Raw genomic sequence first — 25,584 nt, 5'->3', positions numbered from 1 at the left:
ACACACTAATTAAGCATTGGAAACCTACCTACTTCTTTGTTCATTGTAAACAATTGTACTTTCTGTAAAGTGGTTTGAATTAAAGAGAAAAGAAAAGTATGTTTTGTTTTGTTTTTTTTCTTCAAGATCTGTTCACATGTACTTAGCAAGAGTGAGTACACAGCGTTAAAAAATGGTACTTAGTGTAGTGAGGAAGGCGAAAAGCAAAGAGAGCATATGAAGGTAACATTGAAGTAGGCGCAGTTTTGAAGTGGTGAAAGGCAAAGGCATGAGTGCAAGCGTAATAAAAGGTAATAGGAGAGATGTCGAGCAGGCGGAGGACTTGGCTGGAGCAGGAAAAGGCAAAAGGGGAAACGCGAATGCGCATCCCCGCCCCCCAAGCTAGGGCCGTGGCAGTGAGATCGTGGGGGTTCGAACTGGCGGCGCTCTGTACCAGAGTGCTCTGCCACACATCATACGCCAAACGGCCGGCCGAGAGAACGGTTATAAAAAAGGACATTTATCATTTCTTCTCCAGCCAGCCAGCCAGCCAGCCCTTCTCATGGTTTTTACAAAGTACACAGCACAGCAGATTCTGCAATATTCTTACACACTAATTAAGCATTGGAAACCTACCTACTTCTTTGTTCATTGTAAACAATTGTACTTTCTGTAAAGTGGTTTGAATTAAAGAGAAAAGAAAAGTATGTTTTGTTTTGTTTTTTTTCTTCAAGATCTGTTCACATGTACTTAGCAAGAGTGAGTACACAGCGTTAAAAAATGGTACTTAGTGTAGTGAGGAAGGCGAAAAGCAAAGAGAGCATATGAAGGTAATATTGAAGTAGGCGCAGTTTTGAAGTGGTGAAAGGCAAAGGCATGAGTGCAAGCCTAATAAAAGCTAATAGGAGAGATGTCGAGCAGGCGGAGGACTTGGCTGGAGCAGGAAAAGGCAAAAGGGGAAACGCGAATGCGCATCCCCGCCCCCCAAGCTAGGGCCGTGGCAGTGAGATCGTGGGGGTTTGAACTGGCGGCGCTCTGTACCAGAGTGCTCTGCCACACATCATACGCCAAACGGCCGGCCGAGAGAACGGTTAAAAAAAAGGACATTTATCATTTCTTCTCCAGCCAGCCAGCCAGCCAGCCAGCCAGCCCTTCTCATGGTTTTTACAAAGTACACAGCACAGCAGATTCTGCAATATTCTTACACACTAATTAAGCATTGGAAACCTACCTACTTCTTTGTTCATTGTAAACAATTGTACTTTCTGTAAAGTGGTTTGAATTAAAGAGAAAAGAAAAGTATGTTTTGTTTTGTTTTTTTTCTTCAAGATCTGTTCACATGTACTTAGCAAGAGTGAGTACACAGCGTTAAAAAATGGTACTTAGTGTAGTGAGGAAGGCGAAAAGCAAAGAGAGCATATGAAGGTAATATTGAAGTAGGCGCAGTTTTGAAGTGGTGAAAGGCAAAGGCATGAGTGCAAGCGTAATAAAAGGTAATAGGAGAGATGTCGAGCAGGCGGAGGACTTGGCTGGAGCAGGAAAAGGCAAAAGGGGAAACGCGAATGCGTATCCCTGCCCCCCAAGCTAGGGCCGTGGCAGTGAGATCGTGGGGGTTCGAACTGGCGGCGCTCTGTACCAGAGTGCTCTGCCACACATCATACGCCAAACGGCCGGCCGAGAGAACGGTTAAAAAAAAGGACATTTATCATTTCTTCTCCAGCCAGCCAGCCAGCCAGCCAGCCAGCCAGCCCTTCTCATGGTTTTTACAAAGTACACAGCACAGCAGATTCTGCAATATTCTTACACACTAATTAAGCATTGGAAACCTACCTACTTCTTTGTTCATTGTAAACAATTGTACTTTCTGTAAAGTGGTTTGAATTAAAGAGAAAAGAAAAGTATGTTTTGTTTTGTTTTTTTTCTTCAAGATCTGTTCACATGTACTTAGCAAGAGTGAGTACACAGCGTTAAAAAATGGTACTTAGTGTAGTGAGGAAGGCGAAAAGCAAAGAGAGCATATGAAGGTAACATTGAAGTAGGCGCAGTTTTGAAGTGGTGAAAGGCAAAGGCATGAGTGCAAGCCTAATAAAAGCTAATAGGAGAGATGTCGAGCAGGCGGAGGACTTGGCTGGAGCAGGAAAAGGCAAAAGGGAAAGGCGAGTGCACGTCTCCCCGCCCCCCAAGCCAGGCCGAGAGAAGGCTTGAAAAAAAAAGGACATTTATCATTTCTTCTTCAGCCAGCCCTTCTCATGGTTTTTACAAAGTACACAGCACAGCAGATTCTGCAATATTCTTACACACTAATTAAGCATTGGAAACCTACCTACTTCTTTGTTCATTGTAAACAATTGTACTTTCTGTAAAGTGGTTTGAATTAAAGAGAAAAGAAAAGTATGTTTTGTTTTGTTTTTTTTCTTCAAGATCTGTTCACATGTACTTAGCAAGAGTGAGTACACAGCGTTAAAAAATGGTACTTAGTGTAGTGAGGAAGGCGAAAAGCAAAGAGAGCATATGAAGGTAATATTGAAGTAGGCGCAGTTTTGAAGTGGTGAAAGGCAAAGGCATGAGTGCAAGCCTAATAAAAGCTAATAGGAGAGATGTCGAGCAGGCGGAGGACTTGGCTGGAGCAGGAAAAGGCAAAAGGGAAAGGCGAGTGCACGTCTCCCCGCCCCCCAAGCCAGGCCGAGAGAAGGCTTGAAAAAAAAAGGACATTTATCATTTCTTCTTCAGCCAGCCCTTCTCATGGTTTTTACAAAGTACACAGCACAGCAGATTCTGCAATATTCTTACACACTAATTAAGCATTGGAAACCTACCTACTTCTTTGTTCATTGTAAACAATTGTACTTTCTGTAAAGTGGTTTGAATTAAAGAGAAAAGAAAAGTATGTTTTGTTTTGTTTTTTTTCTTCAAGATCTGTTCACATGTACTTAGCAAGAGTGAGTACACAGCGTTAAAAAATGGTACTTAGTGTAGTGAGGAAGGCGAAAAGCAAAGAGAGCATATGAAGGTAATATTGAAGTAGGCGCAGTTTTGAAGTGGTGAAAGGCAAAGGCATGAGTGCAAGCGTAATAAAAGGTAATAGGAGAGATGTCGAGCAGGCGGAGGACTTGGCTGGAGCAGGAAAAGGCAAAAGGGAAAGGCGAGTGCACGTCTCCCCGCCCCCCAAGCCAGGCCGAGAGAAGGCTTGAAAAAAAAAGGACATTTATCATTTCTTCTTCAGCCAGCCCTTCTCATGGTTTTTACAAAGTACACAGCACAGCAGATTCTGCAATATTCTTACACACTAATTAAGCATTGGAAACCTACCTACTTCTTTGTTCATTGTAAACAATTGTACTTTCTGTAAAGTGGTTTGAATTAAAGAGAAAAGAAAAGTATGTTTTGTTTTGTTTTTTTTCTTCAAGATCTGTTCACATGTACTTAGCAAGAGTGAGTACACAGCGTTAAAAAATGGTACTTAGTGTAGTGAGGAAGGCGAAAAGCAAAGAGAGCATATGAAGGTAATATTGAAGTAGGCGCAGTTTTGAAGTGGTGAAAGGCAAAGGCATGAGTGCAAGCGTAATAAAAGCTAATAGGAGAGATGTCGAGCAGGCGGAGGACTTGGCTGGAGCAGGAAAAGGCAAAAGGGGAAACGCGAATGCGCATCCCCGCCCCCCAAGCTAGGGCCGTGGCAGTGAGATCGTGGGGGTTCGAACTGGCGGCGCTCTGTACCAGAGTGCTCTGCCACACATCATACGCCAAACGGCCGGCCGAGAGAACGGTTAAAAAAAAGGACATTTATCATTTCTTCGCCAGCCAGCCAGCCAGCCAGCCAGCCCTTCTCATGGTTTTTACAAAGTACACAGCACAGCAGATTCTGCAATATTCTTACACACTAATTAAGCATTGGAAACCTACCTACTTCTTTGTTCATTGTAAACAATTGTACTTTCTGTAAAGTGGTTTGAATTAAAGAGAAAAGAAAAGTATGTTTTGTTTTGTTTTTTTTCTTCAAGATCTGTTCACATGTACTTAGCAAGAGTGAGTACACAGCGTTAAAAAATGGTACTTAGTGTAGTGAGGAAGGCGAAAAGCAAAGAGAGCATATGAAGGTAATATTGAAGTAGGCGCAGTTTTGAAGTGGTGAAAGGCAAAGGCATGAGTGCAAGCGTAATAAAAGGTAATAGGAGAGATGTCGAGCAGGCGGAGGACTTGGCTGGAGCAGGAAAAGGCAAAAGGGGAAACGCGAATGCGCATCCCCGCCCCCCAAGCTAGGGCCGTGGCAGTGAGATCGTGGGGGTTCGAACTGGCGGCGCTCTGTACCAGAGTGCTCTGCCACACATCATACGCCAAACGGCCGGCCGAGAGAACGGTTAAAAAAAAGGACATTTATCATTTCTTCTCCAGCCAGCCAGCCAGCCAGCCAGCCAGCCAGCCCTTCTCATGGTTTTTACAAAGTACACAGCACAGCAGATTCTGCAATATTCTTACACACTAATTAAGCATTGGAAACCTACCTACTTCTTTGTTCATTGTAAACAATTGTACTTTCTGTAAAGTGGTTTGAATTAAAGAGAAAAGAAAAGTATGTTTTGTTTTGTTTTTTTTCTTCAAGATCTGTTCACATGTACTTAGCAAGAGTGAGTACACAGCGTTAAAAAATGGTACTTAGTGTAGTGAGGAAGGCGAAAAGCAAAGAGAGCATATGAAGGTAACATTGAAGTAGGCGCAGTTTTGAAGTGGTGAAAGGCAAAGGCATGAGTGCAAGCGTAATAAAAGGTAATAGGAGAGATGTCGAGCAGGCGGAGGACTTGGCTGGAGCAGGAAAAGGCAAAAGGGGAAACGCGAATGCGCATCCCCGCCCCCCAAGCTAGGGCCGTGGCAGTGAGATCGTGGGGGTTCGAACTGGCGGCGCTCTGTACCAGAGTGCTCTGCCACACATCATACGCCAAACGGCCGGCCGAGAGAACGGTTATAAAAAAGGACATTTATCATTTCTTCTCCAGCCAGCCAGCCAGCCAGCCCTTCTCATGGTTTTTACAAAGTACACAGCACAGCAGATTCTGCAATATTCTTACACACTAATTAAGCATTGGAAACCTACCTACTTCTTTGTTCATTGTAAACAATTGTACTTTCTGTAAAGTGGTTTGAATTAAAGAGAAAAGAAAAGTATGTTTTGTTTTGTTTTTTTTCTTCAAGATCTGTTCACATGTACTTAGCAAGAGTGAGTACACAGCGTTAAAAAATGGTACTTAGTGTAGTGAGGAAGGCGAAAAGCAAAGAGAGCATATGAAGGTAATATTGAAGTAGGCGCAGTTTTCTTCTCGAGAAGTCCAAAAACAGGCGAAAAGGCCGTCTCACTCCTCCAGATGGCGTAACACTAGCTGACATCATTGAGCGTCTCAAAAACTTGGTGCAACCAGAAATCAGCAGCGCGGAGTCTACAACACGTCTGGAAAATGACGTGAGAGGATTGACCAAAAAACTGGTTAAAGGACTCATCAAGGAGTTTGGCTCCCCAGAAAGGATCATGGATGCTGCTTTGGCATGTGATAGTTCATTTGACGAGGCTATTTTGAAGCTCTTGAAAATCCATTTGGGTGTCCCCACAAGTTATCGCCAAAAGTCCAGAGTTGCCAGGTTCTTTTCAGCATTGAAGAAAGCTTTAATGAAACCCTTCAGATGCTGTTTTATGGGCAGCGATGACTAAAGACCTTGACTTTTCCACTGCCTTGCTTCTCGCAAAATCTCGAAGCAGAAGTGATCCAAAAACGGTCTTGAATCATCAATCATAGTGTCAAATCAAATTCCTTTATAGTTTTCCTAAAAAACTATATTTTCATTGTGTCTCCTTTTTGTTTTCCATCGAGTCCAGCCGGCCGCAGCAGATGGCTGCCCCTACATGAGCCTGGTTCTGCTGGAGGTTTCTGCTTTTTATGGCAGTTTTTCCTCCCCACTGTCGCCTTGTGCTTGCTCATAAGGGATCATTTGATTGCTGGAATTTTCTAAAATTGGTGTTTTGAACTTTAAGATAGAGGTCCTGCAGGCCCTCCACCTTAAATTTCAAAACACCTCCAGGAGACTTTGTAGTTAATTGTCATTACAATGAAATAAAAAAAAAAAATCCAAATTAAAAACACGTTGACTTTTGTTGTCTGTTCTTGATGTTAACCACGAAAGGAAAAAAAAGTGTTGCAGGTGTGTACTCTGGTCATCAGTACTGGTATTTTAATGTATTAGTGTAGAATTTGATATAGGGTTAGAGTCTGTTGACAGTTTATCCTCCTCACAATCCCGAGCGCTTCTTCTGTCGAGCTGGATGTCTTTAATATGAGTTTCCAGAACCGTGGAAAATAACAGCATCGTCGAGCTAAACCGGTCGTCTCTGACAACAGCAACAGATTACAAGTGATAATAAATATTATCACAAATACATTTCCATTTCAGATTATTCCGAATAAAAGTATATTCTCATGCAATTATCTTGGAAAGTGTTTTCCCACTAAAAATATGCAAATACATAAATACAACCAAGTTCATCCTGATCTATCCCAAAGCCAGCTGCAACAACAACCAAGCATTAACAAAAAAGAAAAGTAATAATTACAAATACAGTGATTTTCTGACTACCTGAACTCATCACTAGATAAGAAAAATATTGCTAGCCAAAAACAAATTACTACCTACTTCTTACTCACACCTTCACCCAGTCCACTTTCAGCTTTTTAAGCAGACATTTAATTCTAAGTGGTGCTTTTATGTAAAAAGTTGGGCCAGTTGGCTGTAATCAGGAGTGAAGAAGCAGCAGGAGACAGGGGATTAAAACAATCAGCTGACAAGCCTGTCTAGCTCTGAGAGTTTGAGGGTTAAGAGATTAGAAGATACACACTACAGCACATTTAACCAACAAAATAATTTATTACAAGGGAATGTACAACAGTGCTGCATTTTCAATGTTTTCAAAACGGAAAAAGGCTCAGGAACAAACAGTCAAAAGTGCTTGGATTGCATTATAATCTTCTGAATTGAGTGCTTTTTCTTTCTACAAGTAAGGACCCCAGCCTAAATACATCTGACACAGTAGTTTATCATCCGTGGCTTCTTGTATGAGGTAATGGACGTGCCCCTCAATTGACAGAGGAAGACCCAGCACTTTATTCCTGCTCTTAATCACTCCCTGCAGGCGCTGCTCAATGTCACACACGTGGGTTTTAGCCTAGCAGAGAAATGTAAAGAACAAACATTATTAGGTTTTATTGAACCTGAATGTGCTGTATTTAGCCCAGTTTTCCTCTGGGATTAATAAAGTCTCTCTGGTTTAGATTTGCAAGTAAATATAATTTAAGAGGTAAAAATTCAAGAAACATGCCCACCTTTTCATTAACAATCTCTCCTGTCTCATTGGCCTGAGCTTTTGATAGTCCTTTGGCTTGTTTGCTCCACTCCACCAGTGGGTCATGAAGGAAGGTCTTCAGCACGCTTGCAGGAAAAATTAAAAACAAAAACAGATTTTTAATATTTATGAATGGTTGAATTTGACATTAATACTTTTTATGTGAATGTACCTCATGAGTGGCTCTCTCTGGTCTCTCATTAGTCTTATCGTAACCTCACAGGCTTGCCTAAAGAGGCCCTCGATGCCCATGGGCCCCATAGCATGCACCATGTTTCGAGTCAGACGAAAGGGAACAACCTCTGGCACGTCAAATGTCTCCCCCTAGTGGAAAAGGAGAGAAAAGCACAGGCAAACTTAAAAGCAACAACATGCACTGGTGTTAAGGATACATATAATAAATAATAAATATATGAATATTCCTAAATAATATTTTATTGAATCTAAGGCAAAAAATAAAATAAAACCTTGTTAAAGAGGCAGTTGAAGTCTACATGAACACATTCTCCAGTGAAGGAATCAAAGAGGATGTTTTCTCCGTGGCGATCTCCCAGACCCAGGATGTAGCCCACCATGGACATCACAGCAGTGGAGCGGCAGTATGCTGAACGACTGCTGTACCTGTAAACACACAAATACTCCAAAGATTTATTCTTGGATTTAAGTTACACTTGAAGCAGATTTTTGAAAAATTCTGAATTGAAATAACTTCTTTCAAATGTGGTCAAGATGTTAAATGAAAATGACTAACATTTCTGGTAAAGCAGTGACTTCCAGGAGTATAATTATAGCAGTGTTGTAGTGAAAGTCATACCATGACGTGGGGTCAGGAAAGGTCCGGAGGAACCATTCATAGAAGACAGGGGGGTGTCGAGCACACAGCACCTCCTTGTGGATTCGCAGTTTTTCCTCAAAGGGAGCTGTCTTGGGAAGAATAAGCTTCCTGAGCTCTTTACCTGATAGGTAGATACCTTAAAAACACAGAAAAGGTGAACAACTTAATTACTTCCTAACATTTACTTAAAAAAAAAAGAAAAGGTTTTTGATTGTAGGTGTTATAAGTAAGGGATACCTCTCTCTTTGTACAGCTTTGTGAGAATGTGCCGCAGCCCGGCAGTGTTGTTAACCCATTCAATGATGCCACACTCCTCATTGAGGGGAATCACAGCATAAGTCCGGATGTGTAGCTCCCTCCGTCTGGACTCAGCATCTTTACGGAGGCACTACAACAGTACACACACAGTACAAACAAGCACATATAAATGCTGTTCTTCTCACATTTTCTCAAGTATTGTCATGTAATTTGCACACGTATTGATTGATTTAGTACAGCTCTGCTACATAATGAGCTCCTAACTGCAAAGAAAAAAAAAAGGTTCAGTTTTTATTCACATTATGAGAAGAGGCTAATATTTCATTTTAACTTTGAGGCCAGAACAACACATAAAATAAGATTGAACCTCTAAAAGTTAGTAAGTTTGTTTATTCTGACCTAACATGCAAGTCGCTCTATGGCCAGAACTCACTATATATCCATTTAGTTTGAATGAAATCTCCCAGATACCTTATTGATGAGACAGTTGAACTCCATAAGTCTGCAGTCCTTCCTCAGGTCATCTTTAGGTTTACACATCATGGTGTAACCCCGACCATCCGAACCCTTCAGGCTTATCTTCTTTGGCTTCTGCAAAGAGGCCAGGATCTCCACCTACACAAACAAGATTATTTTCTGTAACTGTCAATCAACTCCTGCCGAATGTTAAACATACCGTGGCGGCCGGTCAGAATAGTTAACACCCTCTTTCTCTTACACTGTCTTCAAAACCATCCAGGTATGCCCAGTGTCCAGGAAAAGCATCATGCTGTGTGTTTTCCCCGCCTGTGGAGGGCAGCGTTGGGATGAGGACAGACTGCAGAGGGATCAGGATCTGACTGAATGTCGGCTCCTCCACCAAACGTTTTAGCTGCTTGAAGTGAATGCTCATACTGAGGGTGGTGCTGTTACCATTCACCTGTAAGACACATATAGAAACATCTCTACTCCTGCCTAAAGATGATTTAAGGATTGAGAAGTCATAGACTATTGAAGTGTATTTGTGCATGGGCGTGTATACCGGTTTATTACAAAGCTCCAAAAGCTTGTCTGTCAGTCTGTTGGCATCTCCAATGAATTTTTCCAGGGACTGTTTAAGACTGACGGCTTTCTTAAGGATCTGATTACAGCGATTCATGCGCATGGGGTAGGATGACTGGAAAGAAAAGAAAAGCAGACATAAATAAATGCTGTATTTTGGACGCAGAAGCAGTTGATTACAAAAACTAACAGAGAAATTGTAATTTTGATTTGAACTGATCTGCTAAATAACATTTCAAATAAAAAAAAAAACCCCCACATAAACAGACTTGCAAATGTTAAACTTTATAGTCACCCCTCATTTGTTTATATTTTGCTTCCAAAGACCCAGACCTTCTAGTAATTTCTTAAAGTGGTCTTGAGCAATAGTTCCCCAGGCTTTCTGGAGGGATTTCAAAGGGTTTGTTTGGACAGTGGCTACTAAATAAGTGGATGACAAAAGAAGAGATGCATTTATTATCTGTTATGGAAGGCAGCCAACATCCGAGGAAAAGCTTTGAATGTCCTCCAAGAAGCCTGGAGAACTATTCCTGAATATTCCTAATCCTACCTAATGAAATGACAAAACAACTTGCCTAAGAGAGTTCAGGCTGTGTTGAAGAATAAAAGTGGTCATATCAAATACTGACTTTCAAGCTCATTAGAATTACAAAGGCTATATTTCCATGTTTATAGAAATCACCATCAACCTTAAATGAGGGGTGGCTCATTTCTCTCACCTTGCACACCGCAGTCATTAGCCACATAGCTTGCTGGGGGTATGTGAGGAACACTTTGGCCACAATGGTCATGAGGACATTGAAGACCTCATCGCTGGAGTGACACACCCTGGAGATCAGCTGGGAAAATGCGGTCAGGAACTGGTACGGCGCCAGCTTAGCACAGTGCTCGCTCACTACTGTGTTGATTTTACTCAGCTCCTGTCGCATCTGTCTGTCTGCTCGCCCAGCTGAGGTGAAGGAATAGGTATAATATCAAGTGTTAATGAAAAGCCAATGAAATGCTAAAAATTTGCAAATTAATTAGACTGAAACTAGAAATATCTCCCTGCCCTGTGTGATTTGCCCACCTTTCTCACATTCACACACTTTAGCTCCATAGTCCAGCCAAAGAGACAGCATGCGAGGCATGGCCTGGTAGATATACTGGTTTCCAAACTGCAGAGCACTAGGAGGGAGAAAGTTGATAAGTGTGTTGTTTGATGAAGAAATTAACAGCTGTGAAGTAGCTAATAGAAGCTCTGATTGTAGTCTACAGCAGGGGTGTGCAACTCCAGTCCCCGAGAGCTACTGTCCTGCAGCTTTTAGATGCATCTTTGTTCCGACACACCTGAATCAATGAATGGCTTGTTATCAGGCCTTTGGCAAACTTGATGGCATGCTGAAGAATTAATCCAACCATTTGATTCAGCTGTGTTGGAGTAGAGATGCATATTAAAGCTGCAGGACCGAGAACTGGAGTTGGAGACTCTGGGTCTACAGGGCTGCAAATCAGCAGAAAGAACAAGAACTTACTTCCCGAAGAATGTGACGATGTAACGGATCAGATTACCCTGTTTCTCCAGCTTGTTATCTGTCACCATTGGCATGACTTTGTCATAGTATTTGGCTAAGTAGAAGTTACCATCCTCCCACTCTGGTAGGAGGTTAGTCACATCCTAAAAACAAAACAAAACAAAAAACACATAAGGTAAAGACAAGTGATGCAGAAATCTGCTTTGGTGCCACATCACTGTGAGGGTGATCTCTGACATTTGCATCATTGCATTTTTCACTTTTTTGTCTTTTTATGAAACATTTTCAGAATCTAGTTTAAAAGTGTGTAGATATATCAACCCTGTATGTCTTCATGATGGCATTAGACTCAAAGTTGGCCGTCTCCTCCATGAAGCGCCCCACCAGCAGCATGGCTTTGCCTTTAGTCTGGAGACTGCGAGGATCTGTCAGGGGCTGATCTTCAGGGAAACACTGAGCCACACCCTTCTGCAGGACAATCAGGGCTTGGTGGACATCGCCCTGATGACATTCAGGCAGACAAATTAGGCTATATTAGTTTAATTTGATTATGCACATGTATGAAAATCTAATTTGCAGATAGGAAGACACTAAAGAAAATAAGTTTTCTGGTCCTGTACAAATGTGAATAATTTGCATACAGTTTTGCATCATATATTGAATGCTGGTTTTATTTGTAGCCTGGTTATACCTTAGACCAAAGCCACTTTGCCTTCTCTGTGACCAGTTCAGCAAGATTTGTGTTTTCTGCATTGAGAAGGGCGTTAAAGGCGGTCTGATGGTGTCCTGCTTTCCTGGCAACCCGGGCACTTTGTAACCAGCACTCCCCAACCAGCTCCTGACATACAGGTCTGCAGAGTGAGATGATACATGCAGATGTGAGTTCAGAAAGATTTGAAAATGTTGTATTAAGAAGAAATTTTAAACTGATTTCTCTAATGTGTGTGTTTCAGAAAAACAGCATGTTAAAATCTGTGCAACTAAAAAGTGATGTTTCCTTACTGCGTTCCCAGACTGAGCAGGGCACGGCGGAGAGCCAGGACTGGCTCCTTGGCCCTGAAAGAGTTTTGCGTCATCTCCAGCCGATCTGACCAATGAGGAGGCAGTTGGCTGAGGTTGGACCCGGATCCCTGTCTCTGTTTCAGCAGCTCAGTGAAGGTGTGCTCCAACTCACTGAGCATGTGGAGTCTAAACACACGTAAAAGCTTTTTTAGAAAGTTATTAAAACACAACACACTTGACTCCAAACTGAGCTGACATCCACAGACCTGACAATATACTCGTATCCTCTCTGGTAGGTTCCACACTCATAACTGGCAGCAGACAGAGGGACGACCTGTTCTTTCCTCACCAGCTTCAGCTTCTCATAGAAATTTTCAGCATCCTGCTTCTTAGCTGAGAGCAGCAACTGGCCGAGCCGCACACCCCATGTGCTGGACTGCTGGTCTGGAGACACAGAATAGAAAACTATGCTTTAAGCAGATCCATGCAGCATGTAGTCACCAGTGATTTCAGATGTTGCAAATACATGCTGTGTTTCTGCACTACCTGAACTCAAATAATCTTCCAGCAGGTCCCATTTTCCAAGCTTCCAGGCTGCCTCTACTCTGTAGGTGTTGAGTTCTGACTTCCACTGGTGCCTAAATGGACATACAATGCTACATTAGGCAAACCTATATTAACCTAAATTTTAAAAATTACATTTAATAAGAAATAGATGTACACTGATATGTATTTTTCTTACTTGTTGGCCAGTACTCCATTGACTTGCGTGATGACTGTGGACAGCTGTCCCAGGCCGAGCATGGAGGTCATCACTCCATGATAGTGAGCGATCTTTATACAAAGCGATAATTGAAATGATCAAGAAAGAAAAAACAGTGAGTTAATTATCTTTTATGTCGATATCATAAATAACATATTGTAAGAAAACATATAAAACTGGCATAGTATATGTACACATACCGGTTTATTAAGCATGTCAGTTATTTTAAATGCAAATAACTAATCAGTCAATCACATGGTAGCAGCTCAATGCATTTAGACAGGTACACAAGATCAATTTCAACCCAACCAAGTATCAGAATCAAGGAGAAAGGTGATTAAAGTGGCTTTGAACACACCACTGAAATACTCAGTCGCACCAACTGGGTGTACATGTTTATGGACTACATGTGTTTGGGTACCTGGTCTGACTCCAGCTGTATGGCTCTGTCATAGCACGCGGTGGCGTCACGGAGCAGGCCGATGCTTTCATGCTCAAGTATCTGTTCCTGGAGTGATGGCTCCTCCCTCCTCAGAGCGTTGACACCTCTCACTCCATCCGGCTCGTGCATTGCAGCGTACAGCGTCTGTGGCAAGCAATCACGTACATCACAGAGCTTAAAGTTCACCACAGAGATTAATTGGATGAGTGGTTAAAAGACAAGTGCACTTGTACTATTGGACTCGTTGCTGTCAAGATAACTTTTATAATGCAGTCAAAAGTCCTGAGTCAATCTTTTATTTAATGGTTAATAACCAAATTGTTTTCTGACCTGCAGGAATGAGAGATGGTCTTGTATGTTCTCTTTATTTTCCAGGATGTAAGCTTCAAAGTGCATGAGGGCACGAGTGTACGCTTTGGATCGTAGAGAGGCCTTGGCCAGGACATCCTGCGGGATATCTTTCAGGAAGGCCACTACGCGCTGATAATCCCCACTCTCTGCAATATCATGTTATAATTCTTTACTTTATTAAAGCAACAAGGTGAGTGAACAATGAGGAGAACTGAATTTTATTTAGTTATTTTCTTATACAGTTCAATGCAAATAATGCATAAAAGCCTCAATATTATCATGTAAATAATAGCAATATAAATTGCTATAGAGTTGACTGAGTAAATACATCTTTTTCAACAGTGACTGAAGCTATGCATCTTTTCATTAGTCCGTAGATTATTGTAGGGTCTACCTTACAATATACAGTGCCTTGAAGCGACTGTTGTTATGGATAAATAAAACTGAATTGAACTGAACTGAATTCTTACCATGTTTGGGTTTGGAGTAGAGGATGTGGCGACTCCACTGTGTAAGGTGTGACAGCATGCTGAACACAGTCTGAGTGCTCAGCTGTGACAGGCTGGAGGCCGTCTTCTGGGCAAGCCCCTCGGCTTGTCCATCTCCCTCTGTCAGCACAGCCAGCATTTCCTCTGTAACCTTTGACAGAAACAAGAATGGAACAACAAGGAATGAGAATTAGAACAAGATTAGAACTGAAGACATCAGAGGGACAGCTCAGGTTGAACGGTTTGAAGACAAAGTTAGACAAGCAAGGCTGAGGTGGTTTTGGACATATGCAGAGGAGGGATAGTGGATATACTGGACAAAGGATGCTGAATATGAAGCTGCCAGGCAGGAGGAAAGAAGTAAATTAGAGGATTCATGGATGCAGTGAATGAGGCCATGCAGAGGGGCTGGTGTGACAGAGGAGGATGGTAGGGATCAGGTGAGATGGAGGCAACTGAACTACTGTGGTGGTTCAGATGTGTCCTCACCTCTTGTTGCTCTGCAGGAGTGCAGCCCAGCAGCATGTAGAGCAGAATATGAGGCAGCAGGTAGATTGTGACCTTGTAGTCGTGTTTGATGATGAAACTACAGCATCTGAACACTTTGCTGGCCAACTCGTGTCTCACCTGGAGAGCAAAGAAACTTCCCTTAACTTCTGGCTTGGAAAACAAGATAAAGCTGGGGAAAAACTTCAAAAAGAGATGGGTTAACCTTGCTGATGAGGTATCCAGCCCAGGTGGCTGACCAGTCAGAGAATTTGCTGCCTCTGTTGCTGAGGTACACAGGTTTCTTCAGCTTAGACCAGTTCACCTCCTTCTGACTGCTCTTATATCTGCAGGTAAGAGTAGAAAATAACAGATTTACAAAAAGAGAAGTTAAAAAAATGGAAGGACTTAGTGAGTACTAAAAGATTGCAGGCAAGAAGATAAAATGTTGGAGAAGGGAGGAGAGAAGAGGAAAAATAACTGTCGTCTGAGGGATTTTTAAGTCCTGAATTCTGAGACCATTACAAACGAGACTATGTGTGTACGAAGGTGTAAACTTAGACCTGCTGTTGAGGTGAGGCTCCAGTATTTCTTGAATTTGCTCGGGGAATCTTCTCCACAGACGTCGGCCCGCTGAGTCAGTTCGACCTTCGCGACACTCAAATATGGAAAGCAGTTCCTACAGTGGATATAAAATCACCAATACAAACAAACATTTCAACATAACCCCGCAAAAATAAATAAATACAATAGAGGAACAAACACAAATAATTAAAGCTGTTGCGTACCTGAATTGCATAAGCAGCAGAGTCCTGGGCTCTCACATCATCAGCGTACGCCAGAAATGTTCTGGTCAGTTCAGTCAGCAAATCATAGGCAAAGTTAGGATCATCCACTCCGCTCTGCCACAGAGAAAAAACAAACAAACATACAGTTCAGTTATCTTTGCTTCACACACAGTAACTAACACACACACACACACACACACATATAATTATCATTACATTTGCAATCTATGTTAGTTATTTACCACAAAGATGTTGCGGTTGCCGTGGGTGTGTGTTTGCGACAGATCCAAGCGTCCCGGATCCACGGCGCCCAGCTCCCCCAGACACTCCCCACAGAGGAGCCTGGCCTCTGGGGATGAATCCTGGCAGCCTTTCAGCAGCACTGATACCAGGTTGGAGATGACCGGCTCCACTGCTTCACTCGCACAAACCTGCCGCAGCAGCCACTCCTGCACTCCAGAAAACAGAGGAACATATTTATAGATGTGTTAAGTTAAAGTAAATTTGTGGGTAACGGTGAGGATTTAACATGGGCTATGCTAGAAGTGTAGTAAGAACTGAACTAAGAATTAGAATTAAGAACTGAAACACCAATTTAGGTGCTAAGATGTATTATAGTATGTTAATTTATGGACACATCCATTGTACATAATTCTTAATGCTAATGACCCAACTTTCAGGCTTACACCTTTCACAACAACAAATCGTTTGAAAAAGATAACACAGCCGGTGATTTTGGAATGATGCAGTCTAATGGTTTCATTATATATATTTTGCATTCTTTTCTGAGTTCTCTTTGCAAACATGGAGCTGTTACTTCACTGTAGCACTTCATTGAGTGTGTACCTGGTTGCTGTGCATCATGTCCCTGAGGCTGGTCAGCGCGTGGATCCTCACGTCCACGTTCTCATGCTGGACGGCTCTCATGGAGAGCTGCAGTGCGGCAGCCAAGTCACTGCTGCTGGCCGCCAGCTGGAAGAAGAAAAGATAAAATACAACACAACAATGTGTTGTACGTATGATCACTGTCAACCAGCCTTTTGTTTCACATTCATTTTACTTTCTGTTGTGCCCTTCATACAGACCTTTTTATAATCCTGCATTACTGTGTGGATGTCTTTTAGCTCTGGATGGTCTGGTAGAAAGTAAATCTCATGGAGGTAGTCACTGACTTCTTCCCTGTAATTAAATGACAGAAGTGAGGCATCTAAAAGCGCACATACACCCACACCTATGTACATATACAAACACACTCTTTCAAGTACCTACATACGCATACATACATACTCATCCATGTGTACCCTTTTACACATTGTTGTGTATGTCTACACAAGTGTCCATTCAGCACAAAAAGGAAATAAGACCAGTTGTGCACAAGAAAAATCTGGTTGATTGAAAAGAGGATGAGATGGGAATGAATAAGATCCTTTTCCCACATTATTCACAATCCTTTTGCATACTCTAAAACCATTTTGACCAGTTTAACTAATGAGGGAAGTTAAAACTGTAACCGAAAGATGTGTCTTTGTGTTTGCACGCTGATCAAATGTGCACATTTGTGCTTATGTTTGCTACCTGTTGTCCAGGATGAGGAAGCGGATGATGGCGGCAGTTTCTTTGGGCTGCAGTGGAATCAAGGGGAGCAAAGCAACAATAACGTGACTCAGTAGGGGGCCCAGGTGTGCAGGCTCCACACTCCTCACAAAACAATCCCATGTCCTACCCAGAGGAAAAGGGAGTGTATAAAAAAAAAAAAAAACGAATTAGAAACAGATGTCTGAGCAAATGCCAACGAATAATAAAGATAAATGCATCACAATATGTGACTTTATGTGCAAGTATACAAGTACTGACTGGCAGCAGAGGAGAGGGAAGTCCTCTCTGTATCGCAGGCCGGTGCGTAATGTCGTCATCATCTTCACTCTGACAGAGCTGATGTGTTTGGAGCCCATCAGTCGCATCAGAGCCATCACACTTGTCAAAACCTGCACGAAGAACAGGCAGACATGTTCACTTTGAGCCAAGGAGATCTTTATTGGACAATTAACCAATCAGATTTAAAATTCTGGTATTTTAGAGGATCAATTACCAGTTTCTTGCGGTTTTTTTCTCCTGCACTGGAGCTAAGCAGCTGCATGTTGAAAAAGGCAAGAATCCCCAGCAGCTTTGGCTGTAAGTAGTCAGCCTAAAGATAAAAACAAGACATTCATTAATGGATAATTAGCAGATGATTAGTTGCTTATTATCTCTTTAATTTTTTTTTTTTGCATAGAAAAATTACATTTTTGTTTTAAATTAATTACATAAAACATATCTCACAGATTCTGAAGCCTAAATTGTTTCATAAAGCATTTTTGTCTAGTCAAATGTCAAAAAGACAAGAAACTAAAACACTGATATGAAATGCAGAGGATGCCAAGTACCATAAGTTCTGAGGTGGTGATGTCTCGGGGTCCCTGGTACGGATCATCACTGGATGCAAAGGAGGCCAGGATTGCCAAGCCATTGAATACCTGCAAAGAAATAAACACTTATGAGAACAGAAACTAGAGTCTGTGTTTTAGATCATTTGTGAGTTTTATTCAAGAGGAGGCCTTGTGCAGAATAATTTCCTCAAAGCCACATATTTTGAAATAGATTTAATGTTTAGAAAATCTGTTTCCACATATGTGTGTCAACCTGTTGGTAGTGCTCTCCAAGACGCAGCAGCAGCTCATTATGAAGACCCTGGAAGTCTTGGCGTAGCAGAGATCCCAGTTCAATTTCTGTCTCACTCTGAAAGAACATGAAGGAGAAGAAAAATAAACTTGTTTTTAAGATGACCTCTTCAGGTACATGACTCTAAATCATGTTTCAGCTGTAAAATGCAAGTAAAGTTGTTCATACTTGTAGGTAGTGAAAGGCCCTCTCCAGCTCCTCCTTTGTGCAAGAACAGACCAGATGGCTGAAGATGTACTTAAAGTTGTTGATCAGGATCTCTCTCCTGTTTGCCTTCAACTCAATGGCCAAAGTTCGAATGAGAGCAGAGCCTGTAGAGCTTGCTTTTGCTGCTAGGTAAGGCAGCAACACCTGGAGGGTCCGCTGCATAAACAAACATGCAAGAAAGCACCAATGTACATCACATAAAGAGTGCTTACTATCTGTGTGTGGATGCGTGTGCATGACTGTACATACGGTGAGGAAGCGGTGGAGGTCTGGAAAGTCAAAAGCATGCGCGATCTGAGCAAGAATATCCAGAGCCAGCTCCCTCTGATTGGCTGACTCGGTTCCTTGATCTGGTGTGCTCCGCAGGGCTGACGCATGGCGCGAATGTAGTGACTCCACCAGGAACTAAAAGGCAAAGAAGATATAGTAATGGACTGTAGATTTTCCACAAAAAACAGTATCTAAAACAGACCAAATGAAAACTAAACCAATGCAATTTTCAAACATTAAATCCACATATATACTATGAATAACAGTATTATAGAGCAAGTCATCTAACTCATAATAAGCAGGTGAGTAGGATGGGTTTGGTCCAATTTAAACAAAAGACTAGATACCTGGCAGATAGGGTTCTTGTACTGACTGAAGAGTGTCTGCAGTTTCAAGCCTTTAGTGGTGGCCAGGGCTCGAATTTGAGTGTAAGCAGCTACAGACACCTGGGACGACTTGGACAGGAGACAGTGGAGCAGACGCAGCAGAGAGAACGACACCAAACTACCCTGAGAAGCTCTGACAGAAGAGGAAAGGGGAATGAAGAAATTTCCTTCATTAAGTAGTCTTTTTAAATGTATTAACAAAAGAAATCATCTGTTTTCTACATCTAAGTGGATATGAAAATAATACAAACTAATAACAACTAGCAACACAACATTTTATTTCTGTATATAAGGTCAATAATTTTATCTCCCATCTTATAACATATTATTCATTAAAAACAATTACTATAACTCATACAGCTTGTGGAATAAAAAAAAAAAGCTGTTTATATACCTGCCGATCTCTCCAGTGGTGAGGATCAGAGTGTTACGCAGGTCATCATCTCTGTTAAGTTTAGCAGTGCTGAATGCCTCTTTAAGACGTGCAACCAGGAGCTGTGATGGTGACACACACCACATCAAAAAACAAGTAAACATGCAACATTAAACTATATTGATTGAGGGGAATATGGTGAAATTTTACCCTGATAAAAATATAATTAGGTTATAATAATAAAAATATAAGAAAAACTGGAGTCAGAATTGCTCACCTCATTCAAAGAGCCCTGCTCAGAGTTTCTAGTGGTCTCTGCTAGCAGGAAACGCACTGATTGGCTGAAGCGTGTTCTAACCACAGGATCGGAATCCTCCATTAGACCAATCAGGGTACAGAGTACGGCTCGGGAATCGCTGTCTGCACCAGTGAGATTCACATGCTGGCACAGGTGGGGAAGAGCTTCTAGGAAAGCTGGCAGTGAAATGTATAAAATGTTTAAGAAAACAGCAGCTGTGAACTGATTTCAATGCATCAGCTGTTGTGAAAAACTTATGGTAAAAAGGTACCTTGTTTCACGGTGCTTGGAGCTTGTGGTCTGAGCAATGGTAGGAAGGGTCTAACAACAGATGCCTTGAGGGATGGCACTGCTTTCCCAGCATGATCTGTTTCAAGACTACAAGAGAGGCAAAGGATTTTGGGAAGACAAGTGGAGTCTGTGTGGATGTCACTAAGGCTGGAGAGCTCTGATTGGAGGCAGCTCAGCTGACCAATGATCCTGGCAAGTTCCTTCTTCACCTGCTCCGAACTGTCCTCCAGCTTGGAACTACAATTATCAAACATACGCCATGAAATATAACAAAGTAACTGATGATATCAATGAAAGAAAGAGAAAATATCAGTGGTCAAGTACTAAGTAATGTATGAGTTTCCATACAGCAAAGTAGTGCCAATGAGGTTGTAGTGCATGTTTCCCAGATGGTGGAGAAGAAGAGGGAAAGCCTTGACTGCTGCTACTCTCACCACCTCCTCCTGACTCTGCAGCGCCTTTGAAAACACACACACGCGCCACGTCTCGCACACACCACCATGTAAAAAGGCCAGCAGCGACACGCAATCGGCCTGGACCTCAGGTGCTGGAAAGAAAGACGTCTTTAAATGACTTTTAAAGCAGTCGTTTAGGTTTTCATTAAAAGAAAAAGAAGCACACAGGAACACTCACAGTAGCAGAAACCGAGTCTCTGCGCCAAGGCTAGCAACCAGGAAGGGAAGCCTGAAGTCTTATAGGCTGAGACAGACTTGTTCTCACACACCCAAGGAAGAGACAACAGAGCACACACATGTTGTTGGAGCCTGTCATCATTCTGGCTGCTCACTAAAAAAAAAGAAAAAGAAGAAGATTATGATTATAATAAAGGATGTGTATCTGGCTTGATTTCTATCTTCAAATTAAACACAAACAAATATGGAAAATACATCAACTTTTATTTTGACAACAAACTAAACCAAAAACATCTGGTATTTTTGTATTTAGATCCTTACTTGTCAGGTAAAGTATAGAGTCGAGGACCCTGACAGTGATCTGGACAGCAGACTGAAAGTAGCTCCGATTTGACACAGGCTGAGATCCTCCTTCTAACACTGACTGACAGCTCTTCAGGGCCCTGCTCAGCGTCTCAGTGGGAACCCAAAGGAGAGGTGACAAGCTGCTATAACAAAGAGATGTTGAGGTGAATAATATGCTATTAATCACTGTGAACGACATATGTCAAACTGGAGCCAGGAAAGTAAGCAATCTCTAATATTAAACACTATTAAAATAAAAAACTAGAGAAAAAGTTTTTCTGAGAGGCAGAAAAAAGATAAAAAGGAGAGGGCTTGTGTAAGAGCATGGGTGTATGTTTGGGAATTACCTAACGGGTGAGGAGCAGAGGGCTGCCTGATGGAGAATGAGGGCCAGTCCCTGCAGAGCAGACGCACTCTGGGTGGTCTCAGGCTTAGCAGAACTGGAGTCCAAAAGCATCAGCAGCTCCTCCAGCCGACTGTTTAACGCAGCCCAAACCTTACTGTGAACACGCATGTCCACTTTGCTTAAGATAGAGACACAGACATTACTTCAATACGACATATGAGACATTTTTAAAAAAATTGTTTGAGATTTTCATGGTTATTGCCAAATAGTAAATGTTGATGCACTCACCTTGAGGATGTTTTAGGAGTTTTACCGACTGAACTGGTGGCAGATTTGCAAGACTTCTTGGCAGGTGTTGCTCCATCTTTACACTCCTGCAGCACTAAAGCTGTCTCAGCCTTCAGGGCAGCTCGGAGAAACCCTTCTGCACACTGCGAACAACAAGCATAGCACATATTGTAAAGAGGGAAACACTGTATGGATATCAAAAGGATAATTTAAAAGGAAACACAAAGAACAGAGTTGTACTTCAGCTTGATTTGCTGTCCCCACGGTGCATGCTAGTGTCCCGCAGACTTCGGTGACCCGCTGCCTCCTAAGCAACGCGGCGCTCTCATAAACTGGTGCTACAGATAGCGAGAAGCTAAACAGCAGGCAAAGTGACTCGGTCACTTCTACACCTAACTTGACACCAGCTCCAGCAAGAGTGCAAACACACTCGAACATCTGTGAGAGGTGGATGGGCTCAAAGTGTGAGTGAGAAACATACGATTGCTGAAACACGCAGCGGGTCAGGCTTAACAGCTCTCCTTCGTAAGCTTGCTTCTCATTTATGTTTGCTGTGGCAGAGTAGGAATGTGTTTCCAGCAACTGGAAGTAGGCTGCAAAGAATTCGTGGCCCTGCATCTCAGGAAATCCTCTGAGCTCCACCAGTGTTCTCAGCATCACCATGGAGGCTTTCCTCAGCCTGATGTTCCCGTTGGACAGGATGAAGCATGCAGCTTCCCAGGCTACACTCAGGTCACGACGGGAGATGACTCCCCTCAGAGACTCAGTTATGATGTTGATCGTTACGAGTGTCAGCGACTCCAAGGCAGCAGGTGAGGAGAGCACAAGGGCAGAGGGGGTGAGGTATGAGGAGGCACAGAGGGGGGATAAACTGAAGCACTTGAGGTTTATAGGCCACTGGTTCTTTGTGTGAATGTCCAAAACATGTCCCTGTCCTGCAAGTGTGCAAATATGTGCATACAGGTTATGGCTGAGTTCCTGGGACAGAAATATGAGTTCCTGAATGAGGCAATTAAAGATAAATGGTGCCCGGACTCTCAGAGTGTGAAATAAAGAGCACAACACAGCAGAGACCCGTCCATGGATGATATCACAGCCTGGAGCTGCTGCCACACGAAGGAAACGCACCGCCACCCACTTACTGAAGTCTAAAATCAAGACAAGGAATGAGAAGATATTAAAGGACTAAACTAAAAAGGCAAAACATGTTCAGCTTTATTTTCTCTAATTTCTGAAATCACTTATGGCAGCATTTTGAGAAGAATTTCCTACCAGTGCAGCTCTGTGTTGTTTCTGGGTATTCAGCAGGCTGACAGGCAGGGTTGGCAAACATCAGAGATGAAGATTTAACTATGTGCTGCACAAAGTCCAGCAGCATCACACAGGCTGGCTCTGAGGTGGACTTCTTACTTAGCCCTAAAGCAACTGGAAGAAAAGACAACTGCTTTGTTAAAAGAGCTGGTACACATACAGAGGATAAGTCAAATATTCTTGCAATATTAACTTGAAAAGTCACTAAATGATAAAAAGCTTAAAGAAACACACTGATTTAAACTCCAGGTACAAGATTTATTCAAAATAATCTGAGAAGCCGAGCCATCATAAATTTATACAACAGCAGCAAGAACACAGAAGCAGACACAGGTTTATATTAGTTGTACTTTTCCTATCTCTAGTCACACCCGATGTGCCCTCTATGTGTTTTGGAACTTTGTGTTTGCCGAACAAACACCTGCCAGCAATGTGAACTGCTGTTATATCACCTTCATATTCCAGGGGAAGTTACAGGTGTAGGTGTAGAGTAAGGGGCAAGATTCATGCAAGTGCGGGGAAGACAAAAAACTAATATGGTTTATCATAAACTCTGCGTACGAGATGTAACAAAGGTAAAGATAAAGGAATTAAGGGAATGATGGAATAATGTCTGATGTGCACACATGAGCTTGTTAGAGTTTATATTTCATATCATCAAAAACATTTTAATATTAGACAAAGATAACTCGAGTAAATTCAAAGTGTAGTTTTTAAATTTTGATTTCATTTAATAAGAGAAAGAAAAACTACCCAAACCTACCTTGCGCTCACTGAAACAGTAATTCCTCCCTTTTTAAATGATGAATTAATTGTGATTTATCACATTGGTTGAAAGCTCAGTTTAATTTCACAAGTAACACCCAGACCTTATTACTGCCATGATGGCTTCTTGAACAAGAAATGCCTTAAATAGAACCTATCTGAGGTGAAGTAGGTTAAAAGAACTCAAAAAGCAACACATCATGTCAAGATCTAAAGAATCTGCTGAGAAAGTCATTGACATCTATCGATCTTGAAAGGGTTACAAAACCATTTCTAAGGCTTTGAGACTCCAGTGATCCACAGCGAGAACCATGAGCCACAAATGGAGAACGCTTTTAACAGTGGAAAACCTTCCCAGGAGTGGACAGCCAACCAAAAATTGCTCAGAGAGTGTATCAACAACTCATCCAGTAAGTTACAAAAGAACCATGAATAATGATCAGTGATCCCACACCCACCAGGAAGTCTTAAATGCATAAAAAAAACCCATAAAAATCAAAGTGAAAGTTCTGCAGTGGCCTAGTCAAAGTACAGGCTTAAATATAATTTAAATGCTTTGGCATGACCTTAAACAGACCGCTCATGCTTGAAAAACTTCCATTATGGCTGATGTTATGTGAAAGACTTGTTGCAACTTATCACCAACACTTGATTGCAGTTCTTCCTTTTAAGGTTGGCACAAGCAGTTATTAGGTTTAGGGGGCAGTTACTTTTTCACACAGGTTTAGATAGGTTTTTTTCCCTATTTTTATCATCATCATCATCAATCTTTATTTATTTATTTTTAACAGGATTTTTTCAGGAATTTATAATTTGCATGTTACATTTACTTAGGCCATCTCTGTCTATTTTTAAAATTTGTCTAATGATCTAAAACATGCACGTTTGACAAATATACAAAAAAAGGGAAAAGAAATCAGCGAAGTATATTAACAAGAGGGAATAGTAGTCATGGTAAGCAACAACTTCAGGGAATGTTTCAGCAGATAAGTCTGACAGTGTGCACCAAAAAGCTGTTTGTTTGTTTTTTATTGATGTCCTTTCAGAGGCTTTTATTATGGTGACCACCCCTAGTATGTGTCGATATTCCCGGCTTACCGACATCCACATCTGTCAGTATCCTGTCGATGAACTGGCAGAGAATCTGTCGAGGTTTCTGTACCACCTGGCCGTACTCTGCAGCGCTCGCACTGCAAATATCAGCACGATGTTATTCACAGAGACATGACGAAGCAAAGGTTTTTATCGACTTCAATAAGTAAAGACGAGGACTCACTTTAGCCCAAATAAGTGGTACTGTTAACTACTTAGCTCTTAGCCAACTTTAGCCGTGTACTCACCTAGCTAGCTCCTGAAGAGCCGGTATCATCGCAGACATTTCCAGACCTTCCATTTTCAAACTTTTTGTGTCGCTGTTCGATAAAACTCTTTAATACATTAATATATAGCTCTGTCTAATCATTTTAACCAGTACACATCTCCACGTCTCCTTCTGCCTGTCAAGTCTTTCCAAAACTTTCGCTCCAAAATGACGTTTCTGTTTTGATACGGAAGCCAGCGAGGGTCTATAAGCTCAAACAAAACGCAAACTAGTAAATGCTCCCTCTGGTCGCTAAAGTAACGTTAAAGTATGTGTTTTACGGCAGGAAAATGTTTTTAAAAACTGTTAAAAAAATGTTAATAGTAAAGGTACCACAGGCCCATAGTAAAGGTCTTAAAAAGTAGGTAGGGTAAAAATATACACAACAGTGATGTTTTTTAAAGGAGAAGTAAAAAAGGTGAAATAAAAAATCTAATTGAGACTGTGCAAAAGAGTAGTGCAATTGCAGTAGTAAATAATATGTAACAAGAGGGTATAATACAAAATAGTACAATGTAAATATTTGTGAAACTGTGTATGCCTACCTACAAATGTGTTACTTAACTATTCATGAGGCATTTGTATGTATTTTGTGATTAGAATTTAATGTATATCTTAATTAAGTTGCTAAATTCAAAATTACAGTAGAATTCCTTAAATCAGTTAAAT

At 41.7% G+C, this 25,584-nt stretch overlaps 1 protein-coding gene across 1 annotated transcript; it reads right to left on the bottom strand.

The window, feature by feature from the left end:
* Nucleotides 1-6,982: 6,982 nt before the first annotated feature.
* On the bottom strand, nucleotides 6,983-25,065 carry atr (ATR checkpoint kinase). Its single transcript, XM_085342583.1, has 48 exons — nucleotides 24,896-25,065; nucleotides 24,654-24,745; nucleotides 22,752-22,904; nucleotides 21,720-22,627; nucleotides 21,480-21,622; nucleotides 21,193-21,369; nucleotides 20,822-20,988; nucleotides 20,502-20,654; nucleotides 20,217-20,415; nucleotides 19,849-20,105; nucleotides 19,557-19,753; nucleotides 19,301-19,401; nucleotides 18,868-19,039; nucleotides 18,500-18,655; nucleotides 18,212-18,406; nucleotides 18,005-18,100; nucleotides 17,749-17,838; nucleotides 17,415-17,510; nucleotides 17,180-17,310; nucleotides 16,901-17,044; nucleotides 16,411-16,504; nucleotides 16,172-16,297; nucleotides 15,568-15,774; nucleotides 15,326-15,439; nucleotides 15,101-15,216; nucleotides 14,764-14,884; nucleotides 14,541-14,678; nucleotides 14,034-14,202; nucleotides 13,543-13,709; nucleotides 13,192-13,356; nucleotides 12,750-12,841; nucleotides 12,554-12,645; nucleotides 12,274-12,451; nucleotides 12,008-12,193; nucleotides 11,697-11,856; nucleotides 11,327-11,506; nucleotides 11,006-11,148; nucleotides 10,561-10,658; nucleotides 10,211-10,440; nucleotides 9,472-9,606; nucleotides 9,169-9,369; nucleotides 8,922-9,065; nucleotides 8,430-8,580; nucleotides 8,172-8,328; nucleotides 7,825-7,978; nucleotides 7,530-7,681; nucleotides 7,338-7,443; nucleotides 6,983-7,180 (listed from the first exon to the last, which is right to left on the bottom strand). Exons 1-48 carry the CDS (start codon nucleotides 24,946-24,948, stop codon nucleotides 7,007-7,009), a joined length of 7,830 nt encoding a protein of 2,609 aa, XP_085198709.1. The 5' UTR covers nucleotides 24,949-25,065; the 3' UTR covers nucleotides 6,983-7,006.
* Nucleotides 25,066-25,584: the final 519 nt, after the last annotated feature.

This window comes from Diplotaxodon limnothrissa, linkage group LG19 (assembly GCF_057381915.1).
Source record: "Diplotaxodon limnothrissa isolate DT_005_m linkage group LG19, D_limnothrissa_male_GT1.1, whole genome shotgun sequence".
Taxonomy (NCBI): Eukaryota; Metazoa; Chordata; class Actinopteri; order Cichliformes; family Cichlidae; genus Diplotaxodon; species Diplotaxodon limnothrissa.
This window is presented reverse-complemented; position numbering and strand designations above follow the sequence as displayed.

What these genes read in the sequence shown, in the direction of transcription:
- atr (XM_085342583.1), bottom strand. Translation starts at nt 24,948, where the DNA reads ATGGAAGGTCTGGAAATGTCTGCGATGATACCGGCTCTTCAGGAGCTA. An exon ending in AACAACACAGAGCTGCACTG is followed by an intron (nt 22,628 to 22,751) that starts GTAGGAAATTCT and finishes TCTTGATTTTAG; the next exon opens with ACTTCAGTAAGTGGGTGGCG. An exon ending in TGGATGGTTTTGAAGACAGT is followed by an intron (nt 9,066 to 9,168) that starts GTAAGAGAAAGA and finishes TTGTTTGTGTAG; the next exon opens with GTGGAGATCCTGGCCTCTTT.